Source organism: Salvia hispanica, chromosome 6 (assembly GCF_023119035.1).
Source record: "Salvia hispanica cultivar TCC Black 2014 chromosome 6, UniMelb_Shisp_WGS_1.0, whole genome shotgun sequence".
In the NCBI taxonomy this organism is placed as follows: Eukaryota; Viridiplantae; Streptophyta; class Magnoliopsida; order Lamiales; family Lamiaceae; genus Salvia; species Salvia hispanica.
Genome location: NC_062970.1, coordinates 37,327,585 through 37,350,949, shown reverse-complemented (window position 1 = coordinate 37,350,949; position 23,365 = coordinate 37,327,585). Strand labels below are relative to the sequence as shown.

The 23,365-nt window shown below is 34.4% G+C and overlaps 4 protein-coding genes across 4 annotated transcripts; 2 read left to right on the top strand and 2 right to left on the bottom strand.

Moving 5' to 3' along the window:
• Positions 1-6,817: 6,817 nt before the first annotated feature.
• LOC125192944 (zinc finger CCCH domain-containing protein 66-like) lies at positions 6,818-10,029 on the top strand. Its single transcript, XM_048090624.1, has 7 exons — positions 6,818-7,192; positions 7,458-7,630; positions 7,752-7,811; positions 8,579-8,689; positions 8,776-9,063; positions 9,144-9,371; positions 9,450-10,029. Exons 1-7 carry the CDS (start codon positions 7,138-7,140, stop codon positions 9,801-9,803), a joined length of 1,269 nt encoding a protein of 422 aa, XP_047946581.1. The 5' UTR covers positions 6,818-7,137; the 3' UTR covers positions 9,804-10,029.
• A 777-nt stretch (positions 10,030-10,806) lies between these two features.
• Positions 10,807-14,939, top strand: LOC125196162 (protein disulfide isomerase-like 2-3). Its single transcript, XM_048094559.1, has 9 exons — positions 10,807-10,963; positions 11,299-11,457; positions 12,006-12,119; positions 12,537-12,694; positions 13,371-13,470; positions 13,853-14,029; positions 14,150-14,295; positions 14,384-14,530; positions 14,617-14,939. Exons 1-9 carry the CDS (start codon positions 10,841-10,843, stop codon positions 14,789-14,791), a joined length of 1,299 nt encoding a protein of 432 aa, XP_047950516.1. The 5' UTR covers positions 10,807-10,840; the 3' UTR covers positions 14,792-14,939.
• Positions 14,940-15,123: 184 nt separating this feature from the next.
• LOC125196163 (GDSL esterase/lipase At2g04570-like) lies at positions 15,124-16,589 on the bottom strand. Its single transcript, XM_048094560.1, has 3 exons — positions 16,196-16,589; positions 15,612-16,104; positions 15,124-15,498 (listed from the first exon to the last, which is right to left on the bottom strand). Exons 1-3 carry the CDS (start codon positions 16,568-16,570, stop codon positions 15,308-15,310), a joined length of 1,059 nt encoding a protein of 352 aa, XP_047950517.1. The 5' UTR covers positions 16,571-16,589; the 3' UTR covers positions 15,124-15,307.
• Positions 16,590-21,289: 4,700 nt separating this feature from the next.
• LOC125196919 (6,7,8-trihydroxycoumarin synthase-like) lies at positions 21,290-22,969 on the bottom strand. Its single transcript, XM_048095583.1, has 2 exons — positions 22,094-22,969; positions 21,290-21,975 (listed from the first exon to the last, which is right to left on the bottom strand). The coding sequence occupies exons 1-2, from the start codon at positions 22,967-22,969 to the stop codon at positions 21,364-21,366; spliced, it is 1,488 nt and encodes a 495-aa protein (XP_047951540.1). The 3' UTR covers positions 21,290-21,363.
• Positions 22,970-23,365: the final 396 nt, after the last annotated feature.

Genomic DNA, 23,365 nt, shown 5'->3' with positions numbered 1-23,365 from the left:
ATATAAAAGTAGTCTCATATTCCATTAACTTTTTCCCATTCACATTTTGTACTCCTCCGTCCCATAAAAGTTGAGTCGTATTCCATTTTAGTCCGTCCCAACAAAGTTGAGTCATTTCCTTTTTTAATTAAAGACAAAACATCTAATCGCTCTTATTTTATTCCATCATTTACTTTACTCTCTCTTATTTTTCCTGCTTTTTTCATCTCTCCTATTTATTTAATATAAATTCTTAATCTCCGTGCCCAAAAGTTTTGTCTCAACTTTTATGGGACGGAGGGAGTACTATATAAAAGTATGACTCGCATTCCACTATCTTTTTTCAACAACTTTCCTTTACATTTCCTAAAACTCGTGTCCAACTCAAATGACACTCCTAAAGTGGGACGAAGGGAGTATTATGAAGACATGTGTTTATTTTAGGGGTAAATAAACTAGTGCCGAACTCAAATGAGACTCTCAAAGTGGGACGAAGGGAGTATTACGAAGACATTAGTTTTTTTTATGGATAAATAAACTCGTGCCGAACTCAAATGAGACTCCTAAAGTGAGACGAAGTGAGTATTATGAAGACATTTGTTTTTTTATGGGTTTATAAATTTTAAAATTTGAAAGGTCGCGCAACGGTGGACTCGAACCTGAAGCCTTTGGTCTCAAACATTAACCACTTGCCGCTTGACCAACTCACACACGCAAAAACTCTGGTCTCAGTCTCAGATAGTGGCGGACGCAAGATTTCAACTCTGGAGGGTACAATTTACTATTAACAGTAATAGAATTTTTTCGATATTTATCCTCACCGTAAGTAGTTGTATACGGGTAGCAGGAGGTTACGAGATAGATGAATAATGAGTACGAATAATAAAAGGTTGGTGACAATAACTCTCTCTGTCCCACTAAATGTGAAACACTTGTTTTTTTGCACGAGATTTTGTATAGTGTTATATTTTTTTAGTTAAGTAAAAAATGATAAAGAGAGGAAAAAATATAGAGATGATTATACTTCCATTTTAATGGAGAGTACTAAATAAGGAGATTTTTTGTTTGTGCAAATTATGTGCGAAACAAAAAAGTAAAGTGAGTGTAAGTTAATACTAAAAGCTTGTGTATGTTTGCTAAAATGAGAAGTATTCTCCAAAATTTTTATATAAGTGACATTTTTTAAGTTAAATAAAAAAAATGATAAAGTAAGAGAGAATAAAATAGAGATGATGTTGTTTTCATTTTAATGGAATGATAAATAAGGAGATTTTTATTGCAAGAAGCTTGTGTATTGGTAAAGATCACTAAAACACCACTTTGGGCATGTGAAAACGAAAGGACAAACTAAGCATAAGTACGTCTGAGGAGGTTTCAAACTTGGACCTCTCCGAACGAAGTCCATGGAGTCAGCCACTTGCGCTGATGGAAAATTATATTCATAAAACTAATAGTATATATATGTATAGTAATAGTTACGAAAGTTGGGGGTTCCATGGAGACCCCCATGCCCCATTGTAGGTCCGCCATTGGTCTCAGACATTAACTTCTCTACCGCTTGACCAGCTCACACACGCCGTAACTAATAGTGTATGTATAGTAATAGTTATGAAAGTTGGGGTCTCTATGGGACCCCCATGCCCCATTGTAGGTCCACCACTGATCTCAGACATTAACCTTTCTACCTCTACCGCTTGACTAATTCACACACGCAAAAATTGTGAATTGACTGAGTGGGTCAAGACTCCCCTCTTCTAAACCTAGTGGAAATAAATTTCCACTATATTTTTGTTGCTAAGAGGGGTCGAACTCGAGATCTCTGTCAAAGATGTCTAAGCTCATTGCTGTCAGTTGACATATGTATGTCTTCTGTTGACATCTGTAATGTAGGTTGTTGACATAGTTGTCGGTTATCAATTTTAAAGATAGTTATCAATTGATCGTATCCCTCTAATTGTATTGATTTATATTTTCTCTATCCCATAGAAAGTCTTAGTAATTCGTTTTTCATTCAACCTTAGAAATAGTCAATATCTATTTGTACAAATATTTGCTCATCCTCTTACACTTTATTATTATGGGTTTCATCATCCAATAATATTAGTTATTTCACTTTTTTCTTTCTTTCTTATTTTATCGATTATGCGTTAAACTTGTGCCAACCCCAAATAAAATATTTAGTCACTAAAGTAATACTCCCTCTGTCCCACTAGAAATGAAACGTTTTCCTTTTTAGGTTGTCCCATTAAAAATGAAACGTTTCTTAAAATAGAAATAACTTTATCTCCACTTTTCTTTCTCTCTTACTTAACTCTCTTCTTTAACTCACAAAACAACACTACATAAAATCTTGTGCCGAAAAATAAACGTTTCATATTTATTGGGACGAGGGGAGTATAAGTTGGTGTATTGATGTGCGTGTGAATCTGTCTATTGATAGAGCAGTTAATGTATAAGATAAAATATTCAGTTTCAAATTATTATGGTTAGTTTGCATGTGATTTTTAAAGCAAATTTGTTATTTTATTAATATTTAATTTATTCAGATATAAATATATAAGACCCATGTATACTGCAAAGCAAGGAATGTTTATGTAAGGTTTTGTGAGTGGACTCTTAGTGATGATGTAAAAATATATGTGATGGTAAAATTACGATAGTGAATATTGTGGACTCCTAGAGTAGTACTCCGTACTATTTTTTTTCATCACCAGTGAACAAACTAGTACTCTAAGGGCTTGTTTGGTAGCTATGTCATGTTTAGACTAGACATGATACCATTATGATAGTAATCATAGTTTCGATTAGTTAATTTACATATATTGGGTGTTTGGTAGATTAAGATAATTGTGAGTTATCTTATTGTAGTGTTTGGTACAATAAGTCACAAGTAAGGATTAAAATTATGATTGTCAAAATTATCCTCATTAGTTTAAGTTAATTACTAAACTATCATCATTTTGCCCTAATAATTCCTATAAAATCGTTTTGTTTAAAATTAACATCTTTTCAAGCTAAACTCTTTACAAAAATTAGCATCTTTATATCAAAAAACTTATATTTATTTTGGTATTCTATTTTTGTGAGCATTAATAATTTTGGACAAATTTTATGAATAATCAATTATTATTTTGGACAAATTCTATATGAAAATATTTTATTAAGTATCAAATTTTATATGTTCAATTTTTTTAAGTTTAAAGCGTTATGTTTAAAACAAAAGTAATTGCCTTCAAGTATTACGTAATTATAAGTATAATATAATATAATGTAAATAAAGTAATATAATGAGAATATAATATGATTTAATGTAAAGTAATATAACGAGAACATAAAGTAATATAATGAGAATATTATAATATAATATAATGTAAATAAAATAACAAAGTAATATAATTAGAACAACAAATTGACATCAACAAAATTCTTAATATGATTTAATAGGAAAATGACGTCCTTCAATACAACAACTAAGTAAAATTGATGGGTTAGAAATTTTGATGGGTAAAATTGTATTTTGCTAACTTAACTAGGCTTCCATGATAAATAACATAGGATTTTGGGTAGTTACAAATATGACTAAAACATAAGATTTTCAGTGGGCTTTGTGCGGGCCGGAAATAAAACACGGGCTACTATGTTTGGTAACATAACTACCAAACACACAAATAAACTCAGATTAATCTCTTATCTAGGCGAAATATAGCTATCAAACGGCCCCTAAATTGTCTTATTTTGTTCACGCCATATAGTACTATTGTCTTGTTTTGGTTTTTGAAAGTTTCAGTAAAATGACCTCGAATTTGCTAATTCTCCTAATACTACATTGTATTCTTTCTTTTACTTCTGTCAAAATTTACATATTTGTACTCCACACAATTGGAGGTGCCGTTGACAGTTTTCCATCGAGCAAAAATAATTAAAAAATTATTAATTGAGAATGTGACTCATTTCATTAAAGAAAAAATTTTAAAAAAATTGTATTTTAATGGATCAAAATATAATTATTATCTATTTTGAAAGGATGAAAATAATATTTATACTAATAACATTAGGTAATATGACAAAATTCGAGTCTCTTTACGAATATACGTTATCAATACCAGTACCACTTAATTTCCATTATCTAGTAAAGCAATTGTAACATATTTTTAGCATCATAGGTAATTGGTTATCCTAAAATGGTTCACCATACCAAAATTATTAAGAATAAAAATTCATATGCTCCACTACATTACAGTACATTACATTAGTATGTGAGAATATGTGTATCTTTTTTTCATTCCCACGCCTATTTCCTTATTACATGCACCGCGGTCGGAATCCTTTATTCAAAAAGCAGAACAAATTCCAATATGTGGGCCCATCAGAGAAGATCCAAGGAACCGATTTGATCAACGGCTGACAGCTTCCTGCTTCTAGCCCACGCTACTACTTTTTCCCCGTTCAACGGCGACGATTTTTCACAGTTAGATAAAATACAAATTTAGTAAATTCTATGTATATTTCGCCCAATTCCTATTTCCTAGAACCATGCCTCTTGTAATACTAGTATAAACTATGATGTTCGAAATGACAGAAAACTCCCCCACATAGCATGCTAATTTCTTTGTCTACTAGTATCTGAAAATATAAAAAGACAAATATTTTCATGAGCTAATGCATTTCTTAAGAAAAAACATTACAAGCACGCCTGGAAACACCATAAATATGTTAATTACTCCTGGAATAAAAACCAGGGAGTATAAAAAAATGTCTGTACAATTTTATGATTTTATGTCCTAACCGTGCAAAATGAGTATAAACACATGACTAAAGGAATATACTTTTCATTGCTTAAACGGAAAATCTCTTTATTACCAAGTCAATGATTGAAAGAGGGCTCTATCTCCATACATATTTTAAGTAGATTTGTTGTACTAGTATTGACATCTGTGCTATGCAGGACATAATAGTTTCAAATAATGAATACACAATATAATAAATATATAGAAAATATAAATTCTAATTAGTGTGAAGATTTAAAAAAATAGAAATGTATTTATCTTGTCTAACTCTAAATGACGAATTTACTACTCCCTAATGAATGAAATATCTATACAATACAATTTTAATTTATAATTTAAATGGAGTAAAAACAATAAAAATTAATGACAAAAAGAAGATGTGTAACTATGTTCAAAGAATATGACTTAATTAGAATAAGAAAATATGCGTGAGTAAAAATATTTATTGATAGTGCTATGGTAGTCATTAATCGAAATAAAAGGTAAATTCAAATTTAATAGCTTAATTAAAAAAAATCAATTGAAAATTTTCAGGAATATTAAACATATCCACATTAAAATATGAATAATTTAAATCATAAAAATTTAAAACTTCTTAGAGAAGTCAAGTTAAAAAATTTGTATTATCCAATAATCACACTTTAGTTGATTATTATTTTTTCCGTTTAACTTCAGACCATGGCATAACTTGATATACATGGCCAAAGACTAAATGAATTTTTAATATTAGAAAGAATAAATTTCTTACTTCCCGCCACATATACATACAAAAAGTAAATTGTCACTTAAAATAACGATAATATTTTATGCATCTTGGTTGTTTTGAATAATGTGACAATTTACACTACTATTTATATTAAGAAGCAATACAAACTTTATAGTAAGCCAAATTTAATTTTATATTATATAATTTCATCTTATTCCGTAATTATGTAAACTAAATTTAAATGTAAATATATTTATATTAGCTTTAATATTAAATATAAATAATAAATTTAGTTTTAATATTGCATACGATAATTTTAATATCTAAAGGATTATAAAAAATATTTAATAAATTAGTTATTGAATTAAAATAAATTTAATTTTAAAAATACATACTATTATTATTGTTCCAAATCTTGATTGGGAAGCTATCATTTAATTGGATCAATTTTCTATCCAATGGTTGTCATTTCTCAAAATTACCAAAATGATAAACAAAATAGCTTTATATTTTCCCTCCAAAAAGGGCAATATTGACTTTCCATCTAACTCTCTTAGTATAGATTTGACTTTTAGTACATTGATCCTTCTGTAGCTTTTGTTTTGTAATCATAGTTCGGATTCGACAAATTCGTATCGAGATTTACCAAATATGCACGTGCAGATCGATCATATGATGGGCACCCAATGGTCTACAAGTTTGATATGAATTGACTGAATTTATATCATGATTATAAATTTTAATGCTATAAGTTTGTACCATGCGTATAACAAATGCACGATTAATATGCTTGATATGATATTATTTCATATCTTGTATATCAAACTTGAAGTGTGCTTTGTGCATGTCTAAGTAAGATATGATTGTCTGGAACCATACCAAAAATGCTAGGTCTACATATTTGCTAAGCCTGACATGAAGTACGTGAGTTAATAGCAAAATTACTAAGTTCATAATCGTTTATTAGATTTAGTAATTCATACCAAGCTAATTAGGTTTAGAAATATGCTCAACAACATTTTCCAACAAAACTCTAAAAGTCGGATATATCTGAGTTTTGATTATTTTAGTAGGCCAATTCAGAAATAATTTTAACATTATTACTAAAATTTCATAGGGGGACTTTTGTAACCAAATTTTGTCCTTTTTAGTACCACCTTACTACATAAACCTACCATTTGTTCGGTTATAAAGTGAATATGTACAAAGAAAGAAATTAAGAGAAATTAGAATATTTATACACTTCCAGGGGCAAATATGTCTTATCGCCACATGCCACGAGTACATTTTGTTCTTGTATACAAGAATTATTTGGTGAATTAAATTTAACACATTCGTACACGAGTGCAGGAAAATCTTTCACAAGGATACGCAGTCCAGTTTTAGGGACTTTTTCGAAGATCTGAAGCCTCTGTGCTAGAGAGAGAGAAATCGAATAATTTTTAAGCGAGTGATGATCGAATCCGACTCATATTAGTTTTTTTTATTCTTCGCCTAATTTATTCGCCATTAAAAGTTGGCGTGATTTCTGAATTTTGATCATAATCACACGCATGTGCATTCAGTGGAGCTGCTAATTTAAAATCGAAATCAAAATCAAAATCAAAATCGTAATTCCAAACCACAAATTCAGCACAGTGTCGGTAAAAAATTCTCGAGAAATCGATGCCGGGAAATCGGAAATTTTCGAGGAATGGCTCAACCTCCGACAGAGTTGAAGGTGCGAATTTTGATCAGAGCTGATTTTTTCGATTCAATCTTTGGTTTTGTTTCTATTTTCCGCTTTATTAATGTTGATTTTCGGTTGATCTCTCGTATTGTTTGATGATCGGTGTTTTTTGATAATGGGGTTTGATTGAATCATTATTTTTTTCCTTCTACATCAGTTTTTTTGTTGTTAACAGAGCTTGAATTTTGAGTATCATCTTAGCTCTAAGCTCGCTTGTGTATTTTGGTTTTAATGCTTAACTAGTTCATTTCGGCAGAGGCAATGAGACGGCTTAAGGTAGAAGAGAGTGGTGAAAATGGGGGAGCTGGTGATGAGCTAGGATCCTACCCGGATCGTCCGGGTGAACCCGATTGCATATACTATTTGCGGACGGGGTCTTGTGGCTATGGGAGCGATTGCCGTTTTAATCATCCCTCTAATGCAGGACAAGTACATACATATCTACATATAGAAATATATCATGCCTTTTTTTGCATTTCTCTGTTTTGCATTTGTTGTTTTGGCTACTTTTCATTCTGATCAGATTCTTTCCTGTTGTTCTTTGTTCTAGGTTTATGGTGTTAAAACGAGCAATGAACTTCCCGAAAGGGTTGGACAGCCAGATTGTGGGGTAATTCTTCTGTTGGATTCTATTACTTTTCAACCTATTTTGGTTATATTCTTGCTTTCAGTTTTATGTACTTTTATTGCATAGTGGATGGAAGCTTATATATTTATAGAATGGGTGTTCCCCGAATATCACTTATCGTTTTGCTTTAAGAAAACGAGCCATTAGTTCCTAGCTCGAATACACTTAGCAGCAACACTGATGTACGATATTGAGCTGTGAAGTAAATTCAGTTCAGATGCATTTTTTGCCTTTACTTGTGGTAATTGGCTTGTTGTTTAGGCGAGTATTAAATTTGCTGGGTATTCTTATTTGGTGTCGTTCGGTTGCCATGCCTAATTATCCTATGAGAATCCATCTAGGATTAAGTTGCGAGATTATTTTAGTTGGAGGGGTGGCTATGACTAATTATCACATGATTATCCATCTAGGATTAAGTTGTGAGATTCAATCTCATGAATCAAACACAATACATATTTAATCCCTAGATCAAATCTTGCAAACCGAACAACCCCTTAATGTATTTCATTATTTAAGTTCATTAATGAACTCTGCTTGTTGGCATGTTTTGCATTTCCTGCACGAATCGTTTAAGTAACTCTGTTTGTTGGCCACATGTCGATCAAATGGTGTTGAAGTATTTCCTGATATGGGCTGATTAGGTTTCAATGACTTTTTAGTTTCTGTTCATGCTTTAAATGAGGTTGCGATATGTGAAGAGAAATGTTTGATCGTTTGTACTGATTTTGATTGATTATGTCGTCTTTCAGCACTATATAAAGACAGGCACCTGTAAGTATGGGTCAACCTGTAGATATCATCATCCGAAGGATCGACAAGCTGATTTCGTGTTGAATATGTTGGGCTTACCAATGCGTCAGGTGCTATATCTTCTATAATCCGGTTGTTCCATTTAGCCACGGGCATTAATTTTGATAGACCTCATTGAATTGGCTGTGATGTACAGGACGCAAGGCCCTGTCCTTTTTATATGCGTACAGGATTATGTAAATATGGATATGCTTGCAAGTTCCATCATCCCCAGCCTACATTAGCTGCTGCAAATGTCTTACCTGTAGCAGGACCCGTCTATGGTTCAGGCGGCTCTGCAAGTGTTTCTTCACTTGGTGCATCATCTGAAAGTGTTTCAGCTGCATCCTTATCAAAGGCAACTTATTTTGCTAGCTCTCTCCAAGTTCCACATAGCTACATGCCCTTATTTATACCTCAGTCGCAAGGATGGAACACGTACATGGTATGCCATTTTCGTTGAAAGCATTTTTGGTTAATTATTTCGGGATCATCTTATTATGCATTCCATTTTCCGATTGCTAGGGAAACGCCAATCCGTTGTCTGTCACTAGTGTCCTAACTGGACCAGTACCGAGCGGGCATCTATCTGTCTCGTATCTCCCGGAAAGACCAGATCAACCGGAATGCCGATATTTCATGGAACACGGTAATTGTAAATACGGATCAGAGTGCAAATATCACCATCCCAGAGAAAAGCTCACGCAATTAGTTTCAACTTCTCTCGGTCCACTCGGTCTTCCTCTAAGACCTGTAAGTTTCTCATTATATATACGTTACTAGGTTTTGTTGGTTCGTGATTGTGATGGTTCGACATCTGTTTAAATGCAGGGCCAGCCCGTGTGTTCATATTATAGCATGTATGGACTTTGCAAATATGGCCCTACCTGCCGATTTGACCACCCCATGGACGGGCACAACTACGCGTACAGCCTCAGTGTCCCTCCTCCGGCCTTCACTTACTTGTCTCCGGCCCCATATCAGAGTATATCGCTGCCCATAGCCGACATCTCCCCAACCAAATCATCCAAGTTGAGTGACTGGATCAAAAAGGAAGCAACTGCTAACAACAAGCATCATCAGAACTCAGACACCAAGAGCCCTGGGGAGTCACTCGACCAGTCTGATTCGCTCCCACACTCGTCGAAGGCCTCATCCGAGGTTCATCACGGCGAGTCTGACTGACGCTCTGTCGCCAGTAACCCCGCCATCACCCTCTCAGTGATGGTCTATTTTTGGCTGATGTTTTTTCTTAAACTCTCACATACTGTTACTATGAAATTTTATTTTGAAGACTCAGATGGTTCTATTTTTATTGTCAGTTTTCTTTGTTTTTTTTTCTTAATCTTTTTTGGGAGGATCGTATTTCTTAAACTCTCATCCAGAGTATTACTATGAATTTTTTTTTGAAGACTTGTGCAGATGTGTTTTTTTTTATTTTTTATTTTTTTTTATTTTATAATAAATATCTCTCTTTCTCTTAATCTTTTTGGGCTGTGAGCTGGACGGAAAAGGAAAGAGTTAATCAAATGGTTAATGCGCGCAAATTTCGTACTTAGTATTCTTTTATTATTTGGTAAATTAATTTTTATTTTGTTGGTTCTATTTAACCGAAAAATTGACAAATTTATAATCCTAGAAAAAGCAAATGTATATTTATTTAATATGTGCATATAGGATGGTAACGGAAGCCATAGAATCATAGATTCTACTAAAGCTAGTTTTTTAAATCAACACTTTATATTTTTATTGTCATTAATAATACTACTACTATATATATGTAGCTTGAAATAAAATAAAGTGAAATTAATTAATATGGATATGAAAGTAGTGGTAAGTGTTGCAAATTGTGATAATGTAAATAATATACGAGTTTTATTAATGAAGAATGAACTAGAAAAGCAAGACATTAATTTTGAAAAGAGTCGGATGGATTTCATCTAAGATGTTTTATGTTTTATACCTTGAGGCATAAGTAGTATATATAAAAATTTAGGGAAAGATAAGTTTTACGAGATTATATCATAAAAATAAATTAAAAAAATTTAAAAACATAATTTTAGATAGTTTGAAAGGACATTATTGAACGAAAACAAAATGAATATAATCAAGATGACGTGGATCGCTTCCATTGGCCGGAGCTACGTAGCACCAGCAGTAGCTGGTGATTTGTTCTCAGCAAATAATACTAAGCCACTTCGAAAGAGAAAAAAGGTCCAAAAATGGAGAAATCACCGCTGATCGCACTACTCCTTCTCTCATTGGTTGGAAATCTCGGCGTATATGCTCTGTACGGACCTTCCTCCCCCGTTGTACAGCTAAACCCTAACAATTTCAAGTCCAAGGTACGCGAATTTGCTTCCGTTTCTCCGTTTCTGAAGATTCTCAGAGTTTTATGGTGTAATGTTATTGAAGACTAATTTTAGCTCATTTTACTTGTTTGTTTTGGTGAAAGTGATTTGGTTAACATTGTACCTGCTTCTTTAGCCTATATTCCATGATGTGAGTGCGTGATTAGTTTTCAATTACACTGAGGAGGTGGATTTGCCTTGAATTTGTAAATTCGTAGCCGGATGAGACAAAAATTTGATAAAATTTGGCGTGACTGCTCAATCTTTTCTTATTGAGTCTTAGTCGACGGCGTAGTATTTCTGAAGTTTTGTTTATTTATGTCGCACAGGTGCTCAATTCGAATGGTATAGTTTTGGTAGAGTTCTTCGCGCCATGGTGTGGTCATTGTAAAGCTCTGACACCTGCGTGGGAGAAGGCGGCTACTGTCTTGAAAGGTGTGGCAACTGTGGCGGCTTTAGATGCTGATGCTCACCAGTCACTAGCTCAGGTAACTTTTTGTTGAACAATTTGGTGGTATTCATATGGAGTATCATTTATTTATTTATAGAGCTTAATATCACGAATTATTTACCACTGTGCTGTTGCTACTTCATTGCTTTCAACTTGATATACAATTGCGTTAATGCTTTTTCCGCAAGATGTTGCATTCTTAGTTGCTGTTAATCTATTGATTGGTCACTTTATGGACTAGGAGCATCTAGAGATTCTACTCTGGAAATATTGCATGGTCTTTTGACATTAAAGAATGGAAAATATGCTGCAAGGATGCTCATTCGTTGTGCCGTTAGATCTATAGCTAACACAAGTTTAATCCACTCTTTGACTTTCTGTATCTTACTTATTACTGTACATCTCTGGATATAGTAGATAATAAATCTTGATATCTGATCTTCAGTCTTCTTTAATCATTCATTTAAAAAAATTTCCATGAAAAGCTTTCACTACATAGGATTCTGACATGTGATTTATTTCTCCCATAAACAAGGCTTTCTTTGTCCATTATTTTGAAGAATCTCTGGTCCTTGTGTTATGTAGGAATATGGTATTAGAGGATTTCCTACCATTAAGGTCTTTGCACCAGGGAAACCCCCTGCAGATTATCAAGGAGCTAGAGATGTCAAGCCTATTGTCGAATTTACACTCCAACAGGTGAATTATGGTTCTTTTAAGCTTTAAATTTATTACTTGCAAGTTGCTTCTCATTTTCCATTTTCTATATTGTTATCTTATTTATGTTCGTGTGCTTTGCTTATCACCACCTTCTATCTTGACAGGCAATAAAGTTTTAAGGATCGTTTGAAATGGATTTTAGGTCCTTAAAAAGTTACAGTCATATCTTTCTGCACTTAAAGTTGTTTATCATCCTTATGATAAAAGATTTTTTTATGTATTAGTGCATACTACTTTGTTGGGTATTCATTTAGTCTATGTAGATATGTAACAAGTCAAGTTGCACAAGGTTCTTACTTCTTAGTCAGGCACTTTGCACTATATCTGTTTTGGCACCGAGTCATTATTGTTGAGCAGGGATAACTAGATTCTTTTTTCTCTCTTCATTTCCATAAGGTCAAAGCACTCCTGAAAGAACGCCTGGATGGAAAATCGGGAGGAGGATCAAGTCAGAAATCGGAACCAAGTGCATCTGTAGAACTGAACTCTCGCAATTTTGATGAATTGGTACTCAAAAGCAAGGAACTGTGGGTTGTGGAGTTCTTTGCTCCTTGGTGAGTTGTGTGCTTGTTATATCTTTTTTTTTTTAATCTTTTTTTTTTGGGTTAATCCTTGAGTTAAACCTGTGATTTTGTTTGAATTACATCCCGCATTTCTATTCGATAGTAGTATAATGATGTAGTAAATGAGTAGTTGTGTTGGAGAGACAAAGTTTTCCAGTAGTATTATATTTTTGGCAGGGTGGGGGATCATTGAGGTTAGGACGAAAATGGGAGAAATATTCTTGAGGTCTGTGGAGCATTACCCACGGGACAGGTGGAGAAGAAGTGGAATCTGGGTTTGGCTATGTTGAAGCATATAAGGATATCTAAGGCAGTACTGGTTCACCATTAGAGCAGGCTTGAGCTTATGTGATCTGGTAAATATAGTTTGGGTTGTAGTGCAAGTGCAACCATGGAAATGTCTGTTGTCGAGAATGAAGAAGGGCTGGAGGAGTGTAGATTTGCAAGTCTTGCAGCCAAAAGTTGAAAGATGTGAATTGTTCCATTGAGGTCGAATTTAGTTTGACTGGGAAAATGGATTTTGTGAACAGTAGGAAATCAAAGATGGTGAACTATTAATTGGATTGAAATCTTTGCACTTCTTCTGATATAATGATATTGTGATTTTATGGTTAGCTATTATGAAATTTTGTTTTTTCATATAGTCATTCAATTTGCTGTTGTGAAGGTGTGGTCACTGCAAGAAGCTTGCTCCTGAGTGGAAGAAGGCAGCTAACAGTCTCAAGGGTCAGGTGAAGTTGGGTCATGTTGACTGTGATGCAGATAAGGTAAGCCACATGCCATTAAGCACTGGTCACATTGGTTCTTACTGTGTTTTATTCTAATGAGTGATCATAAGTTCATTTATGTACTTCACAAAGCCTAATTTTAGCAATGTTCGGTATGAATCATGCCTCATGTCATTGTCATATGCGTTAGAGATCTGTATTACTTCTCAGACTATACTAGGAAGTGCCATTGTGCTAAAACTTGAGAAGTGTGAGCTATGCAGAGTGACATTAATGTATATATGCATAGGTATATATTCCTGTATTCATAAGTAGTAGATATTTTGCTTGGTAATATAAATGTTGTAGCTCCATCCTTTCTTTCTTGCCATTGATACAAGATGAAGGTTTTTTCCCATTTCTAACCAATCAGACTTCCCAGTCTTTGATGAGCAGGTATAATGTGCAAGGTTTTCCCACTATTATGGTGTTTGGTGCTGACAAAGACAGCCCATTCCCATATGAAGGTGCAAGAACTGCATCAGCAATTGAATCTTTCGCTCTGGAGCAGCTGGAAGCAAATGCTGCCCCTCCCGAAGTGACTGAATTGACTAGCCCAGTATGATCCATCACCCCTTCTGGTTTCCCGCCTCCCCTGACCCCCAATCTCACTTTCCTACGACAATTCAGTCAAGTTGTATTACATCTGACACTGTAATGCTGTTGTATATTCGTATAGGATGTTGTGGAAGAGAAGTGTGGCTCAGCTGCCATCTGCTTTGTAGCCTTCCTCCCTGACATATTGGACTCCAAGGCAGAGGGTAGAAACAAGTACCTCGAGATTCTGCTATCGGTTGCAGAGAAGTTCAGAAAGAGCCCTTACAGGCAAGATAAAAGCTCCTTAAAAATCTCATATTCTCATTCTGTACCCCTATCTTTGACATGATTGACTTGAGTTTCAAAAATGCTACAGTTTCCTCTGGGCCGCTGCTGGGAAGCAGGCGGATCTCGAGCAGCACGTTGGAGTCGGGGGCTACGGATATCCAGCACTGGTGGCACTCAACTTAAAGAAGAAAGCCTACGCCCCACTCAAGAGTGCGTTCGAGCGTGACCAGATATCGTGAGCTCCTCTCTCTGTTTCTCTTTTCTTCTCGCTTCATTTGATCCCTCACTGCAAACGAAGTAAAACCCCATTTGCTTTCTCAGAGAGTTTGTGAAAGAAGCCGGACGTGGCGGGAAGGGCACTCTGCCATTGGCTGTTGACCCCGAGATCGTGAAGACCCTACCGTGGGACGGCAAAGACGGAGAGATAATCGAGGAAGACGAGTTCTCCCTCGAAGAACTCATGGGAGATGACACTGCCACCAAAGATGAGCTCTAGTTCTATTCTTTTTAGCTTTTGAGAGAAACAAGATTTCTGCTTAATTAAAAAACAGTTTTGATGTAACAGAGTAGTGTTATTTGTTGGTGAGTGAATGTTCAAAAGGGATTTCGTCATTTGCTGAAATTGGAATTAGTACTTTTTAGCAGCGATTGCGATTACAGCTAAAATGAACAAACATATAAGTAAAGACATCATTTTGTTGAACTAAAATATTCAGACTTAAAACATTAATTTGGTTTCGACTTTCGACAGTATCGCCTGTCTTTCCTTATTTTATTTATTTTGATGCGAGAATGTATTTAAATTCTTAATATTCAATTATACAGTAATTTATAAGTAATAAACTTTATCCATTATATATGCATATATAAATTCATAATGTTTACACGCATCGCCCTGTAGGTAATCTGCAGAAGCGACAAAAGTAGCAAAATTGTATTTCTCTTCAGTCAGAGATAACTCAGACACAGCCCGACAAACACATGAATATATGATTCTGTCTATACTCATATGTCAAAGGAACTTGTACAAGGCAGTCTTGATAACATGATCCGCGATCAATTTATTCGTATGCTCAGACGGGTGGAACGCGTCCCAGAATACGTATGTATTTGCATCAGTGCACGTGAGGAGACTGCGCTGGCAGGCATACCCCATCTCGAACATCCCCGTGGCACAACACGCCCTCTGTGATTCTTGAAACCCTGTACAAAAACCACAGGCATATAAGTATACGGACACATCGGACAGTGAACAAGCCCGATCGATCATGTGGTATAATCATAAAATGTGAGTAATTAATACTAAGAACTCTTACCATAAGAGGATGGCTTTTGGATTAATTGTAGAAGAACGTAGTAGGGATTGGAGAAGACCAATTTGAGGCCAGGTATTTCCCTATTTAACACTCTGGTTAAATTGTAGAGTTTATCGTTGAAGCTCCTGGCCACTACGTTATACGTCTCCATGCATCCATTCCCATTTGCTAGGTTTTGGGCCCTCTCTAAGGGCATGCAGCCCATCGGGGGAAGACCCCCGATGCTGATTTTACGGGCCCCAAGGCCATGTAGGTTAACTACGAAATTTCGGGCTAGTCCAATGAGATAATGCTGATATGCATCGATCGAATATTGACTCCGTCGCTGCGAATTAAAGGCGAAATAGTTTTCCAAAAAATCATTTGTTCCCATACTTATTATGTACAATGAATTAGAGATAGTATATATGGCCTTCCCATCACCAAGATAGGCTCTTAATCTCTTTTGGTAGTCTTTGTAGTATTCCAACTCCCTCCACGCAGGAATAACTCCCTGAAGATCAATAAAATTAAATCATTGTGAATTTTAATCAAAAAATTTATGATTTAATTCGCTACTTTTGAAAGTTATGAGATTGACTTACTAGTACATCAGAAGTTGCATTATCATATCCAGTGCCAGCAGAAGCAAACGTGACCCCCACAGCAAAATCAGAAATGTTATAAGCTGGATCCAAGTAGGCCGGCACCGCCGGTCGGAGCCCGAACGCCTCCGATATGAAGTCGGTGGCGATTCGCCCGTTCGAAAACCTCCCGGTGGCCTTTCCACCCGAGAAGTCACGGCCGTAGGGGAGGAAATTGCTCCGGGCGATCGTCGGGATCTGGTTGTTGTTCCCGGCGTCTACGGACGAGTCACCAAAGACGACGATCGCTGGAACTTTGGCCGCGGCTGTGGCGGCGAGCAGGAGGAGGAAGGGCAGCCATAGGAGTGGTGTTGGCCCTGCATGTGAGACTTTCATGGTGATATGAATGAATATTGTTGTGATCAATAAATTTAGTTGTTATTATTGCTTCAGTGTATTTATAGTGAAATAAGTTATGAATAGTGAATGGAACAGTTAGAGCTACATTTGCGGATAATTTAATTTGTGGTTGGTTAATTAAATTGTGGTCATAGGTGGCCATGCATACTTGCTAATCTCAAACCCTAGTTACTTTGACATGTATTGTACCTCGTTGAATAAAAATCAAGACGAAAACAAAAATCGAGTATATATTAATACCAGATTAATCACCAGTACACGTCATTAATGTAAGCGTTTAGGGTGGAGCTATGATTTAAAGAATAGGGGGGCCAAATTAAATATTTATTGTATTTATTAACAATTGGATGGAAAAAATTACAATTATAATTAAAAATACAAAAAAAAATAAAAATCCATGTAACCTCCGAGTCGTGTCCGTGGTTGGCTCCGTCTCTACATTCAACGACAGACATAAGTGTAGGAGAGACAAAAGAATAAAATAAAAGAGATTAAATGAGTTGGTAATTTTTATCAAAAGATTAAATATATCATTTAGGTTAACCGCTTTGATCTACTTCCCTATTCCTCGATCGGAGTAGTACACTTTCTCGTGACTCGTTGCACGCATACAGATTTTGTGGCCGTCCCCATCCTTCGTGCAGTTGATTGCTGCTTGGATCCTTTTTTTTTAGGTTGTAGTCTTGTTGGTATTATTGTTGTGTCGTGCCCCAGTGTGCCTTGGATTGAATTGTCTTGTTTTTGCTATTTTTTTTGCTTTTATCTCATTATTGTTTGAGGTAGCTCGTCAGGATAGGTTTTGCAAGCTTCTTCTAGCTCCTGTTGCCCTTTTTTAGTTGTTCAATTGATCTGTTTCTCAACTGTTTTGCCTCTCACCATGTTCATTAGTGTGAGCATGTTTGATACATGAAAAAAAATCACATATGTTAAGATGTCTCAACTATCGAATTTAGCATATGTCGGTTGCAGAAAATTTTCATCTTAGCCCCTTGAAATTGTTTAATGATTCTTAATTTAATACCATAAGAAATTTAATATCTTAATTTTTTGTTATATCCTCTATATTAATTACTAGTACATTATTGTTGGAAAAAAGAAAAGAAATGGAGTAGTACACATTTTTAATGATTTGATCAATGCACGTTACATCTCGCCTCATAAATATGAACGTACTGTTAAAGTTAATTGCTTGAAAATTTTGTAACACTAATTGTATTATAAAAATAGGATTCTTTAATGCAAATTAACTTCCCACCGAAAGTAAGATCTATTACTTTTAGACAAAGACTGATTTGTTTGACCTCAATTACCTCCTATTTTTGAAAAAAATGTCGTTGCCGTTAAAGCATCAAGCCATCCACTATGGCGGAGGTGCTATGAATACTATCCCTCGAAAATGTATTTATCTCATTCTTAATTGCTACTCCATTTGCTAGCATTATTTTAACCTTTTATCTAGTACCCGTAATTTGGCGTATATTCTGATATATATATATACAATAGAAATTACCCGTAAAGAATACTCTATACGCAAATAAATCCAGTAGTATATGGAGTAACAATCAAAATTACAGTCTCGTCTTGGAACCGATTATAAAATAATCTTTACGATACCAATATTAATGAGTTGGCCTAATATTTCCGGACAATAATCGATTTCAATAATTACAATATCAAATACAACCAACGATAAATTTATTTACTAAGTACTAAAGGTAGGGTTCAAACTCCAAAGTATTTACTAATATTCGACCAGGTTCAATTATTGGTATTATTTAGCATTATTTCTTGTGTATAATTGCATTGCTAATTTGTTGTCTGCTTGATCGATCCAAAACATTATTTATTTTATAGAAAGACAACTGAAATTTATGGACAAAATAATTTAAAAGTTCAATATTCATAAACTGAGACAATTTGTTAATTTCAATATAATATTATTATAGCAATAAGAAAACAGAATTTCTAGGTTTGGCTACGATTTGCATTTAATATCGAAGCAAACTATCATATCTTTTGATCATGAATTTCATTAACATGATTGCTAATATGATATTTAATTTAATTGAGACTATGTTACGCATAACATTTTTTTTGGAAGTAAAAGCGGTAACAATCCAAAATTCTCAAAAAACAAAAATTAACGATAATAAGAGACACCAACTCTATCATGCAAAGGCAGATTTTAATATCTGACGGAGAGGTATCTAGAACGCGGACGCCTCGATGAAACGTGTATGCATAGTGTGATAAGTAGTCGACATCAAAGTTACCTTCTTAATGCACATGACGTTCACAGTTAAATCAAAGCCCACAAACAGATCACAATTTTGCTTTACATTGGAGTGGTAAGCTATCTCCGTTCTCCAGCATACGAATGCCATGTCTGTCCGCCAGCTATACTCCATAAAACATTTTAATGTCACTTTAAAATGATACTAACATAAAATTAGCAGCGAGTTCTTAACTAACATGGGCTTAAAGCTACCAATTTAGCAACTAGGTCGAATGAGACCTTATTTTATTGGGCCTTCTGTGATGGGCCACTGAGTCGAGCCATAACTTTTTTAGTTTTTTATACTCCCTCCTACCATAAAAATATATATATGTACTTTTTATTTTCATCTATCACATAAAAATATATACATTTTATTTTTAAAAAAATATATCAATTTAATAATATAAATTCACTATCCACTATCACTGAGGGCGGGAGCACTCTGCTTTGGAGTAATTCACAGCACACCATGCTGTTGTTAAAACGCAAACAATAAGCCTTTCAACATAATTTGCTTTATTCATTATTCAAACACCGTTTCCCCATGGCCCACCTCACCGATTCATTCTCTGAAATTCAAATATACAATATTTAATTATAAAGATACTCCACTATTTTTGTCATTAATTATTAAAAATGAATTTGCATTATTAATATTTCAGGGACAAGCAGATTTTGATTAGGAACAAACAACTCATTGGTTTTCTAGTTTTTACCCAATCACTCGCATTCCTACAAAATATGATTATTATAAATTCATTTTTAGTAATTAGTAAAAAAAAACAACTTCAGTATAAATATATTTAACGGATATTGGTATTAAAACTACAAATTTTGGCCAAATTTTAAAGTTCGTCTAAAATACCTTAAGATAAAAAAAATACGTGTAAGTTAGTCGGATATAGTGATTGACCTGCCGTGAGAAATAACAAATAAAATGTAAAGTTTGTGATATTTTAAACTAATTTTAAAGTTTGTCGAATATATCAAACTTTGGCTAAATTTTTAGTTTTAATACCAATATCCGTTAAATATATTTATACTAAAATTGTTTTTTTTTGTTACTGATTACTAAAAATGAATTTATAATAATCATATTTATAGGAATGGGAGTAATTGGGTAAAAACTAGAAAACCAATGAGTTGTTTATTCCAAATAAAAAATCTGCTTGTCCCTGGAATATTAATAATGCAAATTCATTTTAAATAATTAATGACAAAAATACTGGAGTATCTTTATAATTAAATGGTCCCTGGACTTTAAAAATATCACCAACAGTCCCTAGACTAAGGGTTAATATCAAAAACGGTCATTTGCACTGTTTTGAGACGAAAATGCCCTTTTGAGGGGTTATGGGGGGTTTGGGTAATTTGGTCTTTTTACACTTTTAACATTTTAAATCTGATATTATTTCAGTTATTTACTAAATCTGATATTATTTCAAAATTATCATTCTTCTTCCCCTTTGTCTTCCTTCACTTTGTTTCTTTATTTCAATATTAGATTTAATTTATAAAATTAAATTTTAAATTTTTGATTTTTAAATATCAATAATTTTTTTTAATTAAAACTATTAATTCATGGACACATAAATATTGATTAAAACTATTAATTTTTGTTATTTAATATAATATTCAACTGAATTGAAGAAGTAAAAAAAATAATATTAATCATGATGGAAAAATAAGAACTATATTATTTAGCCTCTGTTCGGTTGTTATAATTGCTTGTGATAGAATATTATCAAGTTGACTAAAAATTTATATAGGATTATTGTTGAAATTTTCTAGTAATTTTGATTGTTTTCAAATTAATATACGAAATTATATTAGTACGTAACTGAAATAATACCAGATTAAAAATGTTAAAAGTGTAAAAAGACCAAATTGTCCAAACCCTCCAAAACCCCTCAAAAGGGCATTTTCGTCTCGAAACATTGCAAAAAGACTATTTTTGATATTAACCCTTAGTCCAGGGACTGCTGGTAATATTTTTAAAGTCCAGAAACCATTATAAAATAACCTCATAGTCCAGAGACTATTTTTGTAGTTCACTCAAATCGCAAACACTAGTACCCTACTCTTCAAATTTACATGCAACTAAACCGGCTAAACAACACTTCCAACGTAGACAAAAAAGATTAACTTAAATATATATCGAATCACTTTTTCGTTCGAATCTCACTATAGCTTGATTAATCTCTCCATCACGTGTTAAGTAACATTTCATTGAATGGTACGATTTCTATAACAATACATGATGAGCTTCGCCCAATAAAGACGATCTATTTTCATCCTATTTTCAAAATTTTAACTCAATGATGAAATGCTGGAATATTCGATCAACTATTTTCATCATATTTTCATGTTATTCTCGTAATTATTGTAGAATCGTAGTAATAAACTTAATGCCACCATTTACCATGATAATCTGCTGCCCTTTTATTAATACTATTTGTAAAATAGAAGATCACACACACACACACACACACTAAGCAGCATAACTCTTAGGCACAAGTAGAAGGGCATTTTTCCTATGCACTGCGATTCCATTCGTTGGATTTATATCCAAGTCTTGTGCATGAATTCCTCTAGGCAATTCCCAATCAAAACTATACACTAAATTTGCAACCAAAAGCTGAGTTGTCAAATATCCCATAGACATGCCAGGGCACATTCTTCTGCCCGACCCAAATGGAATGAGCCCGAAATCTTGCCCCTTCGGGTCAATACTACTATTCAAGAATCTCTCCGGAATGAACTCATCTGGATTTTCCCAGTACTCGGGATCTCTACCTACAGCATACGCGTTGACATAAACCATTGTTTTGGGGCCGATTTCATAGCCATCAAGACGACATACATCCATCGTTTCTCTTGGTATAAGCAGCGGGGCCGGTGGGTATAACCTCAAACTCTCATTTATTACTGCTTTTAGATATGGAAGTTTTGGCAGATCATCTTCTTCTACTCTCCCCTTTTCTCCTACCAAACTTCTCATTTCCTTTTGCAACTTTTCCAGTGCTTTTGGTGCTTTCATCAGAGCTGTCATTGTCCAGATCGTTGCAGCTGGAACTGTCTCTGCTGAAGCTATGATCATATTCTATTCCATAATTAAAATTTTTTTATAGTCCAAAAACCAAAAGAAGAAAAAAGTAAAATTAGAGATAATTAATGAAAACAAAATTTATAAAATGATGCAATTAATAAATTAAGGTTACCATTAGAAGGGCCTTGATGCTATCCCAAGTGAGAGCACTATAAGAAGAGTGATCCTCTTTAAGCTTGATCAACACAGCAAGCATGTCTTCCTCCTCTTCCATCCTCCTCGATTCGCGGTGCTCATCGATGAGCTCTTGATAGAACGAATCCATGACCTTACACACCGCATCCACACTATTCATTCTGCCACTGAACTTATCAACGAAACTCAAAGCAGGAAAGTAATCAGACACAAAGAAAGAAGTGGTGAGGCTGTCGAATCCTTTCAGAATCTGATAGAATCTCTTCATCCCCGGCCCGCCCTCCTCGTATCTTTTACCAAAAGCAACCCTGCACACCATACGGCTGCTGGCGGCCATCGCCACCTCGCTCAGATTCAATGAGGAAGAAGAGGCAGATAAAATGTTGGTGATCATACGAGAGATCTCCTCTTCGCGGATGGGGCGAAAAGATTGAATCCTTTTGTTGCTTACCAAATGAATGTGAGTTATCTTTTTCATCTCCCTCCAGTCTTCGTTGTACGGTGTGAATGCGAGGTCGGAGCGGTAGTAGGATAGTTTCTGCGTTCCTAGTAATTTTGGTCTGCTGCAGAATGCCAAATCTTGAGTTTTCAATACTTGTTTGGCTAATTTGGCTGAGTAAATTACAAGGACAGGAACTGAGCCTAGTTTCATGTGAATAATGGGGCCATATTTTTTGGAGAGTTGGTGGAGGTAGATGTGAGGGTCGGCCGCCGTGCCGAGCTGATGGAGGTTTCCGATCAGCGGCAGAGGCGGCGGGCCCGGTGGTAGAGTGGTTTTTGCCCGAGTTGGGGTTTTGTGGAGGATGTAGAAAATCAAGAATATTGGTAGAGTTATGGACAGTACAAGTATCATTGTGATGAACGTAATTGTGAAGAGTGGCTTCTTATTTCAATATTTATAGAGTATTAATAGAAGAGGTTAATTTAATGTACTCAAAATTCAAATGGATTGATCATTAGAGTTATCATGCGAGATCTCCAATTTGCTTGTTATAGATAATCAAAGATATGCATATATTTTACATAATATTAGATAAAATATTTAATTTGGTGATTGCACTACAAGAGTATATTATTATAGTGTGAATTGACATATATTTGTGTTACGTGCAAGACTTGATAGATCGTAATTTGTTACATCTGTTTCACGTGACAAATTTTTGGAGAATTTTTTTAGATTTCATGTATATATGTGTAATGTGTTCTAGATTATTAACTTGTTTATTCATTTCTGTTAATTTGTTTATTC

What these genes read in the sequence shown, in the direction of transcription:
- LOC125192944 (XM_048090624.1), top strand. Translation starts at nt 7,138, where the DNA reads ATGCCGGGAAATCGGAAATTTTCGAGGAATGGCTCAACCTCCGACAGA. An exon ending in TTGGACAGCCAGATTGTGGG is followed by an intron (nt 7,812 to 8,578) that starts GTAATTCTTCTG and finishes GTCGTCTTTCAG; the next exon opens with CACTATATAAAGACAGGCAC. An exon ending in AAGGATGGAACACGTACATG is followed by an intron (nt 9,064 to 9,143) that starts GTATGCCATTTT and finishes TCCGATTGCTAG; the next exon opens with GGAAACGCCAATCCGTTGTC.
- LOC125196162 (XM_048094559.1), top strand. Translation starts at nt 10,841, where the DNA reads ATGGAGAAATCACCGCTGATCGCACTACTCCTTCTCTCATTGGTTGGA. An exon ending in CTCACCAGTCACTAGCTCAG is followed by an intron (nt 11,458 to 12,005) that starts GTAACTTTTTGT and finishes TGTGTTATGTAG; the next exon opens with GAATATGGTATTAGAGGATT. An exon ending in TCGAATTTACACTCCAACAG is followed by an intron (nt 12,120 to 12,536) that starts GTGAATTATGGT and finishes CATTTCCATAAG; the next exon opens with GTCAAAGCACTCCTGAAAGA.
- LOC125196163 (XM_048094560.1), bottom strand. Translation starts at nt 16,570, where the DNA reads ATGAAAGTCTCACATGCAGGGCCAACACCACTCCTATGGCTGCCCTTC. An exon ending in ATGCAACTTCTGATGTACTA is followed by an intron (nt 16,105 to 16,195) that starts GTAAGTCAATCT and finishes ATTGATCTTCAG; the next exon opens with GGAGTTATTCCTGCGTGGAG. An exon ending in CCAAAAGCCATCCTCTTATG is followed by an intron (nt 15,499 to 15,611) that starts GTAAGAGTTCTT and finishes GTTTTTGTACAG; the next exon opens with GGTTTCAAGAATCACAGAGG.
- LOC125196919 (XM_048095583.1), bottom strand. Translation starts at nt 22,969, where the DNA reads ATGATACTTGTACTGTCCATAACTCTACCAATATTCTTGATTTTCTAC. An exon ending in GCATCAAGGCCCTTCTAATG is followed by an intron (nt 21,976 to 22,093) that starts GTAACCTTAATT and finishes ATTATGGAATAG; the next exon opens with AATATGATCATAGCTTCAGC.